This window comes from Chelonia mydas, chromosome 4, assembly GCF_015237465.2.
Source record: "Chelonia mydas isolate rCheMyd1 chromosome 4, rCheMyd1.pri.v2, whole genome shotgun sequence".
NCBI lineage: Eukaryota > Metazoa > Chordata > Testudines > Cheloniidae > Chelonia > Chelonia mydas.
The window spans coordinates 27693014-27711411 of NC_057852.1; the positions used below are offsets into that span (position 1 = coordinate 27693014).

The following is an 18398-nucleotide window of genomic DNA, read 5'->3' on the forward strand; positions in this document are numbered from 1 at the left end:
GATCACACACAAAATCTGTAGCACAACCGGGAATTGAACTCAGAATTCCTAATTCGCAGTCCATGTCCTTGACTGCAAAACCATCTTTCCTTTCCCCCAATCATTACACTGCATTCCCTTTTCCCAAAAAGTTGTAAGAAAAGGATCAGGAAAGGTTCCTTTTGGCAGCCCCTATTTCCCCATAGGACAGAGGAACAATGATAAGCTAAATTGGATCTCTTCTTCCCCAGGGAGTAGAAAGCCAACAGGGTCCAAAGGTGGAGCAGAACTGGAGGGGGAAGGGAAGAGGCTTTCTACAGATACTGTTGCTCTTGCCTCCCATTTCATTGCCTGGGAAGACCAGCTAATGTGGCTGGGTCTCCTCAGACCTAATCCCAAGTAGCAGCACATTTGGCACATAATTGCTACCCAGAGGTGAGAGAGCTGTGTCAGGGAAATTGTAGCAATTAGTTAGATGGTGAAGGCTGCCCTTCCACTGCTCTTTCATCGAGTTTTCTGCTCCACAGAGCTAGGCCCCTTCCCTCAGTAGGCCGCCAGTCAAAGATGTTTAATTTGCTCATGGCTAAATCCACTTTGGAATACATAAGTATAGCACAAAGAGAAGATTCAGGCACTGAAAGTGTACTATATTTCATTACACTGAGCAACAGCGGGAGCGAAGGCTAATCAAAGTAGCAATATTTATTTACTCCCATCTGACTCAGCAGTGAATAATAGGTCTGAGGTGAGCCTCTACTACGGCATCTATTTAAAGCACATACAGTAGGTATGTTGACAAATTGTCACTTACTCTGCTTATTACTGGTCACATTTTTAAACCCTGGCCTCCATTCCTGTTCCCACAATTTGGGAATTGTCATTTAGATATCTAAATTTAGACTGTCCCTACAACTCATGTTAAATGCCTCAATACTGCCAAGAAGACTACAAGCACAACAAGAGCAATGTAGCTAAGGCAAGGATGGCAAATCAGCCCCAGTGTGTGACTGAGAACACAGCCTTATCAACAAACCTCATAAGCTCCGGGGCCAGGAGTAATCTCTTTCACTTCCTTAAAACGCTCCACTCTGGAAACAAAGAGGGAAATAATGGAAGCTGTCTTCACGACAGGATTGTACGTCCCAGGTCCTAAGGGAGGAAAAGGAATAATTCATTAAGTAAAGAATTCTTTTAAATGGCTGTTAATAATAGTCTTAGAATGTTGTTTGGACTAGTATATAGTTTATATATATCCTGCAACCTTACTGCCAGATGTCCTACAACATTTGTTTTTCCTTTTAAAATGTAGTGTTCATGAAAGGCACCAGAAATAGCTTTGTGGACTGAAACATTCAGAATAATTCCATCACAAAGAGTAGTAGTGTAAACTTAGCCACACCATTCTATCAACATGGCTGAACTCTATGTTTTGAGGGACTACCTTCAGTGGAAAAGCAGTACTCCAGACTCGACTACCATATAGTCCTTGGCTTCTCTGCTGAAATGTGAGCTGTTGTAGGAACTGTTGTACTTCTGAGAGTAGAATGTGATGATCACACAATATATGGAATCAGGTGACTTTGGACAGTACGGTTAGAAAAGAGAATCTAGTGGAATCCGGTTGGGAGCTGGTGATGGGGGTTTTGTTTGTTTGTTTTCCGGTTGTCTACACTACAAACATCCTTGCAAATATCTTTAAATTTTTCATTGGTGCAGCTACATCGCTAGTAGCTGGGGGGGAAGATTTAGTATAGACTTGACTTAGACATTCTATCACCATGTGTCAAGGTTTCTTCCCCACTCTGAACTCTAGGGTACAGATGTGGGGACCTGCATGAAAAACCCCCTCAGCTTATTTTTACCAGCTTAGGTTAAAACTTCCCCAAGGTACAAACTATTTTACCTTTTGCCCCGGACTTTATTGCTGCCACCACCAAGCGTCTAACACATATATAACAGGGAAAGAGCCCGCTTGGAAACATCTTTCCCCCCAAAATCCTCCCAAACCCTACACCCCCTTTCCTGGGGAAGGCTTGATAAAAATCCTCACCAATTTGCAGAGGTGAACACAGACCCAAACCCTTGGAACTTAAGAACAATGAAAAAGCAATCAGGTTCTTAAAAGAAGAATTTTAATTGAAGAAAAAGTAAAAGAATCACCTCTGTAAAATCAGGATGGTAAATACCTTACAGGGTAATCAGATTCAAAACATAGAGAATCCCTCTAGGCAAAACCTTAAGTTACAAAAAGACACAAAAACAGGAATATACATTCCATTCAGCACAACTTATTTTATCAGCCATTTAAACAAAACAGAATCTAACGCATATCTGACTAGATTGCTTATTAACCCTTTACAGGAGTTCTGACCTGCATTCCTGCTCTGGCCCCAGCAAAAGACAACACACAGACAGAGAGAACCCTTTGTTTTTCCCGCCCCCACTCCAGCTTTGAAAGTATCTTGTCTCCTCATTGGTCATTTTGGTCAGGTGCCAGCGAGGTTATCTTTAGCTTCTTAACCCTTTACAGGTGAAAGGGTTTTTTCCTCTGGCCAGGAGGGATTTAAAGGTGGTTAGCCTTCCCTTTATATTTATGACACCATGATCACCATGTATCATGACACCATGTATCATGTAAGGCTAACCTTACCTTACTCAGAGCAACCCAGTAACAATGCCTGAGTCCTGTATTAGTACCACAGTAGAGGTACTCTGGCAGTGAATTACAGCTACAAAATTCACTAGTACCTACAAGGTCTCAGTGAGCAAGTTGAAAAGAGCTCAAAGAATGTGTGAGGATGAGATCAAAGTTGCTGCCAGCATGAATCTTGTGTCAATTATCATCTTTTGTTGGCTGTGTGCATAAGATGTGTGGAGAAAAAATCACAGCTTCATTGAGTCAAAGAATTTATCTTTCATTTTCTTACTTTCTTCATATTCCTCTGCAGTCTTTGTATTGCCTCTATATTTAGCATAGGATAATTAGGATATGTTGCTAATTTAATACAATTTTTATATTTTTAAAATTATTAATGGGACAGATTCTATCTGTTAGATCAGTATAACTTATGAATCACTGCACTGAACTCAGTGGAGTTACTCAGGCCATCAGTGTAACAGAGAGCAGAATTTGGCCCTCCATTAAAAGTAAAATAAGGTGTTCATTTAATTCTTCTCTGAAATATATGAAAACAATCGGTGTTCCACTAGCCAAACTGACATATCTAACTCCTAACAAATTTGGCTCCTCAAAAAACTATGAAACTGTGTGCAAATGTGTGTGACAGACTGTCTCTCCTAGCTGGCACACGTTGATGAGAACAAAAAGCAGCAGGGTGTGCCCAGCAAAGGTGTCCATGATAGTGAATTAAATACTTTGATCTCTCTCTCTCTCTCTCTCTGAATACAGTCTGATGCATAATGAATTACTTTAAAATCAGTAATAAATATCTCCTTACAAGTGATGTAATACTAAGAATGTACAACTATCAGCTTTTTTTTTATTCTAATAACTGAATATCATATACCTCACCAGTAATCGAGGGCAGAGGGACTAGGTTGGTTTTGTTCTGTTTTTTTATGTAAAATAAAGTTCTGCAAAAAAAATATTTCTTACTACAATGCCAAAACTGGGGTTTTCAAAGGAGACTATTGGAGTTAGGCACTCAATTGCAGTTTTATGCAACTAACTCCCTTAGTCTCCTTTGAAAATCCCAGTCCTAGTGTATACTTAGGCTGAAATTATGTTCTCAGTTACACCAATGGAAAACCAGAGTAATTCTGCTCACTTCACTGAGTTACTCTACATACATACTCAGATATTTAAAAGAAGAATTTTATCTTTATGCATTTTTTAAACATCTGAAATAAGGGTACATAAAATAGTATGTGAACTTAAAAGCAAACAGTAAAAACGTATCACTTTGTGTGCCTTCAGAAAACCCACAGTCACAGGACTACCAAAAAGGAATCAATGACCAGAGAGAAAGAATGTTAAACTCGACTGTAAACCATTTTTGAAGAAAAAAAGGTTATTGTCATGATTTATAGATGAGGCTGATAATACTTCCATCAGTGTCTAACAGCTAGAAACAGATTATTAGTTCATCCACATAATTTATAGCCAAATGGTTTAGCCTTGCTTGCAGGAAACATTTCCCACCAAATTTATTTTAAAACTCTCTTCCCCTCCTGCCACAGTTCTTTCTCATTAGAAATTTCCTGTTCACAATTTTTATGTAGAGATATTTTATTGGATATCTATTGAATAATATAGTATTATATAGTTTCTCTATTCAAGCAGTATACCCTGCCTCCTGTAAATTAAGAATTCTTGATCATGCTGCTACACTTTCAACTGACCCCACCTTCATTCATTCCAAAATTATCTTCTTAATATTAAGACTTTGGTCAATGGAGGGTGGGTGGGAGTTCTGTGTTGAAATTAATTTTAAACATAAAAGAAAGGGAATGTTACATACATATCATTAGAAATCAGCCTGTACCATTTTTACTTCACAAGTTTGATACACAGATATCTCGACTAAAGATGTACTTACCGTGGGATTTTTTTGAACCCTACTCTCAAGTTCACTTGCAGAATGTGTGTTCCCAATGGCAAAGGAAAATATTTTAACATTGGTTTAAAAACAGGCAATATTTATTTTCTCCCTTTAGTTTACAATTAAAACACACTATGCCAAGGTTTTAAAGATACTGATACTATGCACCTGAATTATTCTTTTACTAGCTCATGTATATGTTCTGGTGTGGAAGGTCATATAATCGGTGATTTACTGTACATTTTGGAAGATCATTTTAATATCTTCAAGAATTGCTTAATTGTTTATTAATCTCATTATTATCCTACATTTGTGGTTTCTTCGGATGTTAATGTTAACAGTATGCTAGGTGTTAAGTATGATTATTACTTAACATTATTAAATAATGTTAATTACTTCTGTTATTCTGTTATACTGTCTGTTATTTCCAAAACATCAGTATAAACACATTTTTAAATACCTGTCTCCCACTTCAGTACATATGAATCATAGGTAATATGCATAGAGGGTGAACTACAGCAAATGGCTAGAAAGTATGTGGACCATGGAATATTGTAAGGAAAACTGGATAATTAAGGAGTATCTCTTCAGTTCAATACCCACAATATGTACACACATAGGGCTCAATCCTACTAACACTGAAGTCCGTGAGAACAGGATCAGTCTCATATTGTAATCTGGAATTGTATGGCTAGTCCATAGGTAACATGTACATGTACCAACCAACCACTAAGACCTACTCAGGTTAATGTGACATGCAAGACTCTTGTCCAAAATAATACTGATTTTAGAACAGATTTGTCTCTAGTCTGTTACCACAATAATGATTTACATTTTTAATTTTGAAATAGGCTCTCTAATCTTACCATTTGTTACATTAATTGCTAATTTATTTATATATGTGGCTATAGCTACTAAAGCAGTTGAAATGAGTTACTCTATGGCTTTAACCTTATTATTATATTGAAGTCTTTCACCTGTTCTAGGGTGAAACAAGACTTCATTTATCATGCCACCTGGTGTCAGTCAGTTTGCTTCATTTCTGCATTATGCCTGTTTTAAGACTTCTAACATTAAAAAAGTGTATTGTGTTACACAGTTTTTTATCTTAGAATATATTTCCCATTACATATGCTGCTGGTTATGTGATACAGGTCAAAGGCTTTCATTGCCTTTCCCAGCACCAGTTCAGAGCTGAATTATGCAGAAGCTATCTTGAATTTATTTACCAAAATGCCACATTTTAATCACAGGTCAACGAAGAATAAAACTTCTCATTCCAAATCAAACACCTATGAAAAATCTGCCTGTATCATGATTGGTATGTAATGGGAAAATCAAGAGCAGATGATTCTTATAATTATATATTTTCCAGCCCTATGCCGGCTCACTCTCTATGAAATGTCAACCAGTGCTACAGGGCAAAAATGGCAGAGAACAGGAAGAATGGGTAATTTAAAGTGAAAATCTATGTTTCTGGCCCCTCAATGAGACTGTTCCAGTATATCAAAAAAGGACTGGAAAATGACTGTTTTTATAAATAAGAACTTTAAAATCCAAACTTGGATGAGGAACATGAATTTTCTTTGTAACAAGTAGAGAATTATGAATTATACACTGCTCACTTGCTCTTCTACATTACTGGGAACTGCTGTTACAATATCTTATGTGGTCTTATGAAAATCCATTGTTAACAAAAGCATGAATTCTGAAGAGCAAAAGGGTATGCTGGAAAACCTACAATGAAAATGGGAAGTGTTATTTTACACAATGTGTTTTAAAGTTACATGTTTTTAATATGTATGTTCTGATTTTTGTTCTAATCAAGTTACGGTAAAGACAAAAGATTAGTGCATGGGGAAATATCACCACTGCCTGGAAAACATTATGCTTAATATTCATCTGCTACTACTAAAATTCATTTGGATTTAAATGGCACTTCCGATGACGGTTATAAAGCTGCACAGGCCATTCAGTCCTCCATACTTGTAAAACAAAACAGACATACACACAAGGATACGAAATTCTAAAAAGTTGCTACCAACACACCACTACATTTTGATAAAAAAAATAAACAAAATACTGCACTACACAAAACAACAGCATGCTGCACAGGGACTGATAAACAGAGATAAAAATATACCTAGTTGGACTGCACTGTGCCTGTATTACCTGAAAAAAATCTGTTTATAGTAGTAAATGACCTCAACATTGTTTCAAAGCCATTTGCAATAAAGATACTACCTAGAACTTGTATCAGTCATTCCTAAAAGACCTTCTGTAGGCCTGGAATCACGACTCTCATCAACTCTGCAGCAAACATGTTTGGAAGCAGTAGTAGGACTCCAGACACCAAGATGGTGGAGACAAGTTAGTCTTGGAGATGAAAAATTATGAACTTTCAGGCTTTGTGCCCCTGACAGCTGAATCAAGAATCACTCACTTCTGTAGAGTAGTGGGCTCGCGCTCTCTCTCTCTCAAATGTTGGAGGGTGCATGGAGTAAGGTTAAGATCAGTGCAACTGAACAGAAACTCAGCAAACTCCTAGATTAAGCAGCAAAAACCCTCCCTGGGAGTTTAAATTTGCCTAGTCAAACCAAAATGAAAACAGAATAGCAAGTTCTCTAGCCCTATTCCCTTCATTCAGCTGAACAGCTTTGACATGCTAAATCAGAGCAGCTCTCAAATCTACAGAGCTTCTTGGCCCAATATCTAAACAGCAATCACCATGTGTTTTAAGGTTCTGAGCCCAACTGGGCTCAGCTGCACCTGCTTAACTCAGGTGCAGGTAAAAGATTTAGGATTGGTGCCAGATATCTTCATGTCTTCACTAGTAAGATACAACAAAAATACTCTGAGTACACTGTCTCTCGTAACACTTTTCCCCGCAAAAGGGAGCAGCAAGCTAACTGGAAAACAGGTGTTAGGAATTTGTGTGGGGCGTCTCTCCAATGACTGTCTTTAAATCCTTGCTTAGGGGTTTATTTGTGGCCTATCACTTCTATTATATGTCATTTAATTTTAAAAAGAGTTCATGTTAAGTTGTCTATGGTGTGTTGCCCATATAATGAAGTCTACATCATAAAGAAACCTGTCTGTCAATCCAGCATCTCTGCTTTCCTTGTGGCGACAATCAGCTGCATACTTAAGCCCAAGGAGACACTCCCCAATGGAATTCAGAAAATGCACTTCAGAACCCCTGCTGCGATCCATTCACCTCCACTCCACCACAAAAGCCTCAGATATTACTATCTGACTCCAATAGGTGCACAATTTAGGGATGTTAGATCCCAGATGCTTCTGAATGCACAGGAAGAGGTTGAATCCAAAAGCGTTTCTTCCATCTGCACTTTGCAAAATGAAGGCAGCCTTCTCTCTCTCTGATGCTGTCCTTGCCACAATTATCCATGTTTCTGTCACCTCGACATGGCTGTAATGTGTTCTACATGGGTCTACACCTTGGGATCATTTAGGAGCAGAAGCTAATGCAAAATACTGCAACCTACTTATTAAGTAGAGTTGCACATGGGAACAAATCAAAGCAGATCTCCATGATTTGCACTGACTTCCAGGGAGAATTCAGGGTATGCTAACCTTGTTACCTGAGAGACCCCCTCTCATCCTGTGATATACTGCCATACTTTAGATGAGCAAAGGCTCCTGAGCTAAGTTTATACCCTCAATATAAACAAGAAAAATCTGATGGGAAGACATTCTCTGTGAGCAGTATTTGATTTTGGAATTTTCTTTCTCCCCCTTGGTCTGCTAGACCCTGGATTTGTAAATCATCCAGGCATGTTTCAAAGCCCATCCTTCCCCCCTCCTTCTTTGTTAAGGTTGTGGAGGTGATATATCTATGGGCAGTTCTTTATGTTTATGTTGTAACTTTTAATGTACAGGATAAATACCCAGAGCTCTTGATGGGCACCTATTTGAAAAAAATGAATAAAATAAATAAATTTCCATGGTGGGCTTCCAAATGGGCAACAAATGACCAGTGCCTGCCACCACAGTATGCAATTGACTTTTCTGCACTCTACAATTTGGCAACACTGAAAAGATTCTGGAAGGCAAAAGGACTACCCCTACTAAATTACAGTACCATTTTTTAAAGCAAAATACGCTGATGAGCTTCTTAACCCAATGAAACATCCTTTCTAGGTTCAGTTGTTTGTGGGCTGGGGCTAAGGTACAGAGAGAGGAAAGGAGAAGAGGGAGGGGAATCTGAGGCAGAACACAGTGAGTGTGAACGGAGAAGAAATTCAGAATACACTGGGTGAACCGAGAAGAAATTCAGAATACCACCGCTGCACTCTGTGTAGTCATTTACATCTGTGCAACGTGATGTAAACTGCTATGGTAATATTTTTACACCCGCTCTGCACTGCTGAAAATGACGGCACAAGGTTCAAGGCCGACCCCCGGTCTGTGATGGAAGACATTTGCGAAATAAGTCAATCATTCTCTCTACTTTATTTTTGCTTTTTTTGGCATTTTTCAAATGTAAATGGAATATGTAGCAACACTTCTCTCACAGGCTGTTGAGTTCAAAAGCTGAACAAGTCACTCAAACGTGAAAGATAAATGGAAAGAGCTTCAAGAGCTCCAGAAAAGAGTTGCTGCCCCTCAGCTTGTTAGGTTCTGTTCTCCGGCCACAAGTTTTTGTACTTAATGTAAATTACTTAAAGCTTTCTAAATTGCAAACATTTCTAGTTTATCTACAGCTAATATTCTGGGGAGAGGGGTTAACCCTCACACTGTAGATAATGAAGATGTGACACTAAGAAATAAGATGAATTCAATAATTTATTAATGCAGACTATTGAAGTCAATGGTAAATGGGATAAAATACAACATGGTTTTACAAAAGGTAGATCGTGCCAAACCAACCTGATCTCCTTCTTTGAGAAAGTAACAGATTTTTTAGACAAAGGAAATGCAGTGGATCTAATTTACCTAGATTTTAGTAAGGCATTTGATACCGTGCCACATGGGGAATTATTAGTTAAATTGGATAAGATGGGGATCAATAGGAAAACTGAAAGGTGGATAAGGAATTGGTTAAAGGGGAGACTACAACGGGTCCTACTGAAAGGTGAACTGTCAGGCTGGAGGGAGGTTACCAGTGGAGTTCCTCAAGGATCGGTTTTGGGACCAATCTTATTTAATCTTTTTATTACTGACCTTGGCACAAAAAGTGGGAGTGTGCTAATAAAGTTTGCGGATGATACAAAGCTGGGAGGTATTGCCAATTTAGAGAAGGACAGGGATACCCTACAGGAGGATCTGGATGACCTTGTAAACTGGAGTAATAGTAATAGAATGAAATTTAATAGTGAGCAGTGTAAGGTCATGCATTTAGGGATTAATAACAAGAATTTTAGTTATAAGCTGGGGACTTCAATTAGAAGTAACGGAGGAGGAAAAGGACCTTGGAGTATTGGTTGATCATAGGATGACTATGAGCCGCCAATGTGATACGGCTGTGAAAAAAGGTAATGCGGTCTTGGGATGCATCAGGAGAGCTATTTCCAATAGGGATAAGGAGGTTTTAGTACCGTTATACAAGGCACTGGTGAGACCTCACCTGGAATACTGTGTGCAGTTCTGGTCTCCCATGTTTAAGAAGGATGAATTCAAACTGGAACAGGTACAGAGAAGGGCTACTAGGATGATCCGAGGAATGGAAAACTTGTCTTATGAAAGGAGACTCAGGGAGCTTGGCTTGTTTAGCCTAACTAAAAGAAGGTTGAGGGGGGATATGATTGCTCTCTATAAATATATCAGAGGGATAAATACCGGAGAGGGAGAGGAATTATTTAAGCTCAGTACCAATGTGGACACAAGAACAAATGGATATGAACTGGCCACTAGGAAATTTAGACTAGAGATTAGACGAAGGTTTTTAACCATCAGAGGAGTGAAGTTTTGGAATAGCCTTCCAAGGGAAGCAGTGGGGGCAAAAGATCTATCTGGCTTTAAGATTAAACTCGATAAGTTTATGGACGAGATGGTATGATGGGATAACATGGTTTTGGTAATTAAATATTCATGGTAAATAGGCCCAATGGCCTGTGATGGGCTATTAGATGGGGTGAGATCCGAGTTACCCAGGAAAGAATTTTCTGTAGTATCTGGCTGATGAATCTTGCCCATATGCTCAGGGTTTAGCTGATCGCCATATTTGGGGTCGGGACAGAATTTTCCTCCAGGGCAGATTGGAAGAGGCCCTGGAGGTTTTTCACCTTCCTCTGTAGCATGGGGCACGGGTCACTTGCTGGAGGATTCTCTGCTCCTTGAAGTCTTTAAACTATGATTTGAGGACTTCAATAGCACAGATGTAGGTGTGAGGTTTTTTTGCAGGAGTGGTGGGTGAAATTCTGTGGCCTGCGTTGTGCAGGAGGTCAGATTAGATGATCATAATGGTCCCTTCTGACCTAAATATCTATGAATCTATTTACCCTTTGGTACTAAATAATAATTTTTTAAAATGATAATCCTTCTAAACACATTCTGAAAATATGCAGAAAGGCAGTCAAGCATGTCTTTCCCAAAGGTTACAGGGTGTTTGTGAATCTACTGTTGCCATTAATTTAGCCAGTAAAAACAACACAGAAAAGTTAAGAGTTTGGTTTCCAGCATAGTACACTATAAATGCTGGATCGGTAAAACATTTAGGTTAATAGGACTCTGTGGGAGGGTTCAGGACAATCTGTAATGGGAAGGTGAGATCTAACCTGCTGAATGTTCAGCTTGAAGCAGTGCATTCCTGTTAGTTGCTCTGTCATCATGTTTAGCTGTAAGTCACTGTACTTCTAACCCCATAAAAAAAAGACTAGAGACATTTTACACCTACTGAGGTGGGCTTAAGAAAATTACATCTTCTTAAGGACTCTGATCAACAACAAAGTACTTACAGAGGCTGCAGTTAGCGTAGAATTAGCATATTCATTATAGAACCCTAGTTCTAGTGTTTGTAACTCAGCTGAAAAAAGGGTATCTACGTTATAACTTAGCAAACCTACAGAATCTACGGTCACTATTAAAATCTTTACAATTGTCTTAGTAAGCAATAAATGTTACTGCATTATTCCCCAAGTTGTCCCTATTCTAAGAACAGAGGAAACGGTAATACCATGGCAACATTATCTACTTGTAAAAGGTGAGTTTAATGGCGACTACATTACTGTATGTACACACACACACTGTAAGCCCCCAGGGGAGGGGCTCTACCTTTTAAACGTTTTCTATAGTGCTTAAACAGCATTGGTTCTCTCCAATAAATAAATATATTTTATATTGTCTTGATTTTCAACAGGGCAGAACACCCACCATTTTCCATTGAATTAAATGGAAACTGCATAGGCTCAGCACCTTTGAACATCAGATCTGTACATTATAGGTACAACAGCAGTGAGACCTACATTAAGGATTCATAATACTTTCCATTATAAATCTCAATCACTTTGGCAAACTTGAATTATTTGAGCATAAAGTGTGAGCAAAAGCTAGTTAGCCTTCATTCAGGACAAAGAGAGTGGAAAATAGCTTGTCTTATCATTGTTACATTTTTTTCCCTGACACTTGACCTTGATATTTGGCAAGGAGATAGTCCTGGCAACAGACAAGTGCTTTTTGCTGTAGCCATGAAAATCCATTCAGGTTTGGTGAAGTTACAAGCAATAGAAAATCACAATAGCAAATACATAGCAGAGCTTGTTAGAAATTTGCTTTTTACATTCCTACTATATGATGCATAATCAACCTCATGAATTCTCCTAAAGCAGCCACACAAATGAAAACTATTTTCACACAGCACACAGGAAATACAAACAACCACCTTATTAACTATATAATCTAGTGGTACAGAAAAGTAAAGAATTACAAAATTGAGGTCTACATTCATATTTTGTTTTGGTTTTTTTGACAGTGCTTTTAATGGGCAATTCTAGAAAAGTGACAGTAAAAATGACATTGTTGAGTCCTATGTTTATTGTTTCTCAAAGATTTCGATCTTAACATGTTCAGTTTACAAGAAAAATATGGTTGTCTAACTGCTAGCTCACCCTGGAATCTGAGAGTCAAGCTGGGTTCTTTTCTGCCTGTGCATCAGCATCAAATAAAATACATTTTGAAAGTCAAATTATGCCCTTAATTAAATCCATGCAAACCCACTGAATTCAAATTATGCATAATACATTCCAGCTCCTTTGGGCACAGCTACATTGATTCTTCAGTGCTAACAGGAATACATTTCAGGTAAAACATATTTTTGTCGCTACAGTTAATAGGACTCTGAATATACACAAGGAACAGATCTGTTGAGTAAGATGGTGTCACTCATACGTAGTCACTTTACAGAGCAGATGAGTACCTTAAGGCTCTATAATGCCAAGCAACTTCATTTTTGCTGATCTTTTCCAAAAATGAGTAATAATTGATGATCATGTGGCTTTACAAGCTTTTCCCCAGGAATCTAAGCAATCTTTGTGTATTATCCTTTTGAGAAGGCTTCCTCTATCTGGCAAAGTAAAGTATATATTTGGCAAGCATTCTATTATATAGTATAGTCAAAAAAGTAAGTCTAATGAGTATTTGAAATCTAAATCCAAATATATATCTGGTCTGTTCCTGATATGAAGCCAGTTTTGGAAGTGTTTTGGGCATTTTACTGCCAATACACTCATCCAGCAATATAGAGATGAAAGAAAATAAGAGATGCACATTTGAAAGAGTAAAAAAAAAGAAAAACAATACACATGGCTTTCTAGGGTTTCAGCTCAAAAACAGCACAGTGACGTTTAATGTCTCCTTTAAAAGCTGAAGAAATCATTCACTTTACTCTGAGTGACCTCTGGTGGTAAGACAAACACACACATACACAGTCCAGTTATACCGAAAGAAGGACAGGAGACACTTGATATGGTTTAATCAGGCTGTAACTTTATTATTAGATGTCTGGGATTTCTCGGTAGATAAAAGTGTACAGTGTAGGTAACTCCATGATCATTTCAATATCTGTGGGGGCTTCTGCCACTCTCTACCTTTTTCCATCCGGTCCCCTAGCCAACCCATTGCTGGGACCTTACCATCCTCCCCCTTGAGTGAGGGTTAAGGTGGGCTATAAGGAAGGGGTTTGGCTCCCTGCCGTGCCAGTCGTACGAGCCGTGAACCTCCCCACCTGATCCCTTCTTTCTACTCCTTTAACAAACACTTCCTTGTTAAATCCAGATAAGTGGCTTGTACAGGTCACTGTATCCCTTCCCTATGGAGTACCTACATTGGACATCTGGCCCATACTTACATAATGAATTGAGACATCATAGCCTAACTCCCTTCCCTATTCACTATAACAAAGCCCTGAACCCACTATGGGGAAGGTGAACACCCCCACACACACACTCCATATTGGCCAATCTGGTGATGAGGGAAAAATTCCTTCCCAGCCCCCCTAGAAAGGAGTCACTAGAACAATGCCCACAACAGGTCCTGACCAAACCTAGTATTTTGCCACCTTTAAGAGGAGGGAGGGTGGGTGTTGTTCCACCTGATCTGGGGAAAAGGGGCTTCTCCTGCCGCACTTGCCCTTTATCAACTTCCCAGCCCTTCCGATCCCTGGGGGATGAGTCAGCGTCACCATGCTGACCCACTCAACTTTTGCAGCAGCTTCTGAGCCTCTCTCTTAACCCCCGTCCATAAAGAGTTATACCCCTTCCCCCGGCAAGCCAAACAAGTTCCCCCCGACCCTCTTTAAGGTGCAGTGCAGACATTACCAGCCACCCACTTATCAAGACTACTTTTAAATATATGTTATGACATAGTTTCTTCCCTTCATCTTTTTCAGAATGATACAACAGCCGATGAATTCAGTTCAGATTCTGTGTATTAAGAAGGAAGTTTTAAGTATATTTTGCTCTTCTTAATGTTCTTCACTTTAAACGTGTCCTTGTTACATGAAAAACAAGATAATTCCCAATTGCAAAATGGTATATTCCTTTGGAATTTGGCTTTTTTATATTTGGTGGGTTTCTTTGTCTTTTGGGGTTATAAGCTAAACCAATCTAATGTTATTTCATCCTTATTGTATTATAATCAGTAGAAAATAGTCAAAGACCAAGTTCTGACTCTGAATTTCTTTAATGAGCCTTCTTCAAACTTATCTGATGATTCTTGTAAAGTACCAGAGGTCTTTATTAAAATGTATACATCTAATGTAAAGGAAATCACTTACAGGCTATCACATGCAAGACATACAGTCCTAAAAACAAAAGTTTTATTCAATTAATTAATATATCCATTGAGACTGTAATGTTTGCATTGTGCTAAATCTAACATGCACCTAGATCAGAAATAGCAAAAATACCACACCCACCCACCCACCAAAAATTAAGAAGAAATACCCAGAGGGTCACAGTCAACATTTTCAATAGCTTACATCAAGCATTTTTGACCCGCAGCAGTATTAAAAACATCTTTACAGAAACAGAAAAAATGTCTTTTTATGTTTTTATTATTTTAATTGAGGTGTAAACGCTTTGAAGTATTCATAAAAATGTCAAAAACTGTTGATGCACTCTAAAGAGTTTTGACCAAGAAAATTATTACAATTCATAACTGCTGATCACTGCAATATCCCCTCTTATTTAACAATGTCCATGAAAAAAAAGAGAAATGTATTAGGTCTCTGCTTCAGCAAACACTGAAATCTATTTATATGCAAATAAGCTATCCATTATTAGTATGAGAAGAGACTTAGGCATAAAGGGAGAAATAAATTATCACTGGAAACCCTTAATGAAATCTACTTCAAAACATAACATTTTACAAGAGCCCTCACTCATGTAATGTTTGTTCAAGCCAAGAAGGGAATTGGTGAGTTCTGCACTTAGATGAGATCTCATACTACAATATTTCCCATGCCAATTTGTTTTATAAAATGCATTTATTCTTTCCTTAGACACAACCTGATAATTATAAATCCACAGTTTCCTTGTGAAGGGCTGCATTTTCAAACTACAATGGACTTCGGTGCTCGTTTTACATTATTACCAGGCAGTGGGTTGTGGGGTTTTTTGAGCACTTTATTTTTGTTAAACTATGTTGTTGCTAATTTATGTAGAATAAATCAAGATTATTGACAATTCCTGTATTAACCAAGGAATAAGCATCAGAGAGAGGTGTAGGCTAAGCACAGGACTGGAAAGAAGACACTACTGAGTTCTAAACCCAGGACTGACACGACTGACTAATTGAGTAGCCCTTGGCTAAATCACTAGGTCTCTTTGCCTCCATTTCTCTACAAATAAAATAGGGATTCATAACAGTTTTTGGGGTTCTGATGATTAGTTAATGTTTGTACAGCACTTTGAAGATGGAATGTGCTTTCTAAGAATTATTATTATTAGATGACCACTACCAGCTCAAAATAAATAAGAAAGGGACAAATTCCCAGTTTGAATTCAATTTATCCATGAATCTACTCACATTCCAAGTATCTGATTCTTGTGCAGAACATTTTCAATAAGGAACCTTGACTCTGGAATTAGCTTCCTTCACTGGGCCAAAACAGCCCTGGCCTATTGACCTTGAACAGTCTCAGTTCTCAAAACAGGGCTCCTCCTGTTCTTCTTAGCATGACTTTGAAGTTAAGCATTCCATAGTCTGAAGTCTTTCTTTCGTAGGCACGCCATGTCAGCTGAACCTACCGTCACAACAGGGCAGGTTGCAAAGCTCACCTATTAACACAACGTGTTGCCTGTTTTTCTGGGGATCCAGGGAGAGGTCGCTTGAGTCCTTTAATGGCCACTAGGCCAATATGTTAACACCATTTAACTGATATATTTGTGTATTATATATATATATATATATATATATATATATATATACACACACACACATACACACACACATACATACATACATACTATGAGTACTGTTAATCAACACATAAAATTATGATGAATAAATAAATGAATTAATAAACAATACAGCTGTTAGTGTCACAAACAATAAAGAGCAAGGATGCAGTTCCCTGCTGGCTAGATGTTTGTGATATTATCAACACTTGCAGAAACACAGATCTTGGACTTTGCATCACAGATAGAAATGTAATTTGTCATTTTAAGCTTACATATGTACTCCTAGAGCCTGATCCTGAGTGGTACTGAGTACCTCAAGGGCTGAGCACTCTCAATTCTCACTAACATCCAGTGGAAATGAGGGGGCTCAGAACCTCACAAGAGATTCTTAGTACATTGCAGAATTATGCCTTTTATGATCTGATATTTCAAACAATTAATTTTTATAAATGTTTTTCTGTTCCTTTTTATAGAGGCACAGAGTTCATGTCACTATTTGAGAAACCTAAGTGAGGGTCACTTCTAAAGCCAAACTTTGCTCTTGGTTACAGCATGGTAAATCCAAAATAACTCCACTAAAGTCAATAAAGTTACTCTGGATTTATAATGGTATAAATGTGAGCACATGAGTAATGGGAGAGATGCAGGCATGTAGTTTTCTGCAAATTAACAGAAAAACAAAAATAAGACCAAAGTATCAAGAAGCAGACTTGATAAAAACAAAAATAAACCTTCCATCTGCACATAAAGGGCTACATTTTGATATCCGTTACATTGGGATAAATCTGGAATAACTCCACTGAAGTTAGAGGTGGTTACTGAGACAAGAATCTGATCCAGAGAAATTTCCACTGAGTTTTAGGAAAAAAACATAGGTTTCCAGTGAAACAAGTCAACTCTACATATATCAGTGAGAGGCAAATATTCAAAATCAGACAAAAATCACATTCAGGGGCCCAAATATCTGAAAGTTATCCAGATGCCTAATTATCATCAAAATCCACATATAAACTTCTGTTCTCTCCCTCCTCCAAGACCAGGATTCTTTTCCTCTCCTGGGGGTGGCTTTCACTTAATAATATTTTAGGGGAGTACAGGCATGGACCAAACAAATTTTAACAATCAACTCTGATATCTTCAGAGGAGGGGGGCCGGTGTCAGACTCCCTCTTTCTCCTAAATTTTCAAGGGTAGTTAAATGGTATTGCTGCCCATACCAGAATACACTGGGCAAAAAAGAAAATTCCCTTATTGTAGAAGACCTTCTTAACTATTTTTAGCAGCTGACTCAGGAAAATCCAGTCTTCCAGTCCAGCTGCCCTCACCCTTTAAAGTTCTCAGCCTGAAATTCCCTGAATGCATACAACTATGGGGAAATCTTGCCCATTAGACCAGTGTGAAATAACCATTGCAGTAGGCATGGAAGAAGAAAATTCCAGTGTTACTTCTGCAAAATAGGGAAGGAAGGACTTTTAATACGTAAAATAACTTGGCAAGACAATTTCACGAACTAGATTTCTCCTTTCACTTCAATCCATAACCAACCACCGACAGTTTTATCGTGTCATTTAAACATTTTTCCCTCTCTATTTTTATATACATAAATGTATGCACAACATTATATTGTTCATAGGAACAAAAAACAATAAGCCCTCTTTTCCCTTTCATCTGTCCCCTTTTTAAATAATACTGAATTTTTAACAGATTTACTTCTATTACTGCCATAGAGCTATTTCCCCATGATCATGCTGAATTGGCAGTTCCAGAAACAGCCTTTTCTGGAATTACAGATTAGGTCTAGCAAAGGACAAAGTAACTGTAGGTTAAGGAGGACTTGAAGAAACATGATTTAATTGTCAGATTGTGTTATTTATGGATTCATACTAGCACTTCAAAAATGGGGTACTTGCCAACATTGCTTTCAGTCAAAATGTGAGCTACCCACTCTTCTACTTCCAGTGCCTATTGTATGAAAATGAAAATGGGAACAGGAAAGTGTC

The 18398-nt window shown here is 38.2% G+C and overlaps 1 protein-coding gene across 7 annotated transcripts in view; it reads right to left on the bottom strand.

The window, feature by feature from the left end:
- Positions 1-18398, bottom strand: part of STPG2 (sperm tail PG-rich repeat containing 2) — a 398804-nt gene that overhangs the window by 145675 nt on the left and 234731 nt on the right. For all 7 annotated transcript variants that reach the window (XM_037896937.2, XM_043545509.1, XM_043545506.1 and 4 more), the window contains one exon: positions 1013-1128. In XM_037896937.2, the coding sequence (XP_037752865.1) occupies positions 1013-1128 (116 nt within the window). The remainder of the gene's footprint in view (positions 1-1012; positions 1129-18398) is intronic.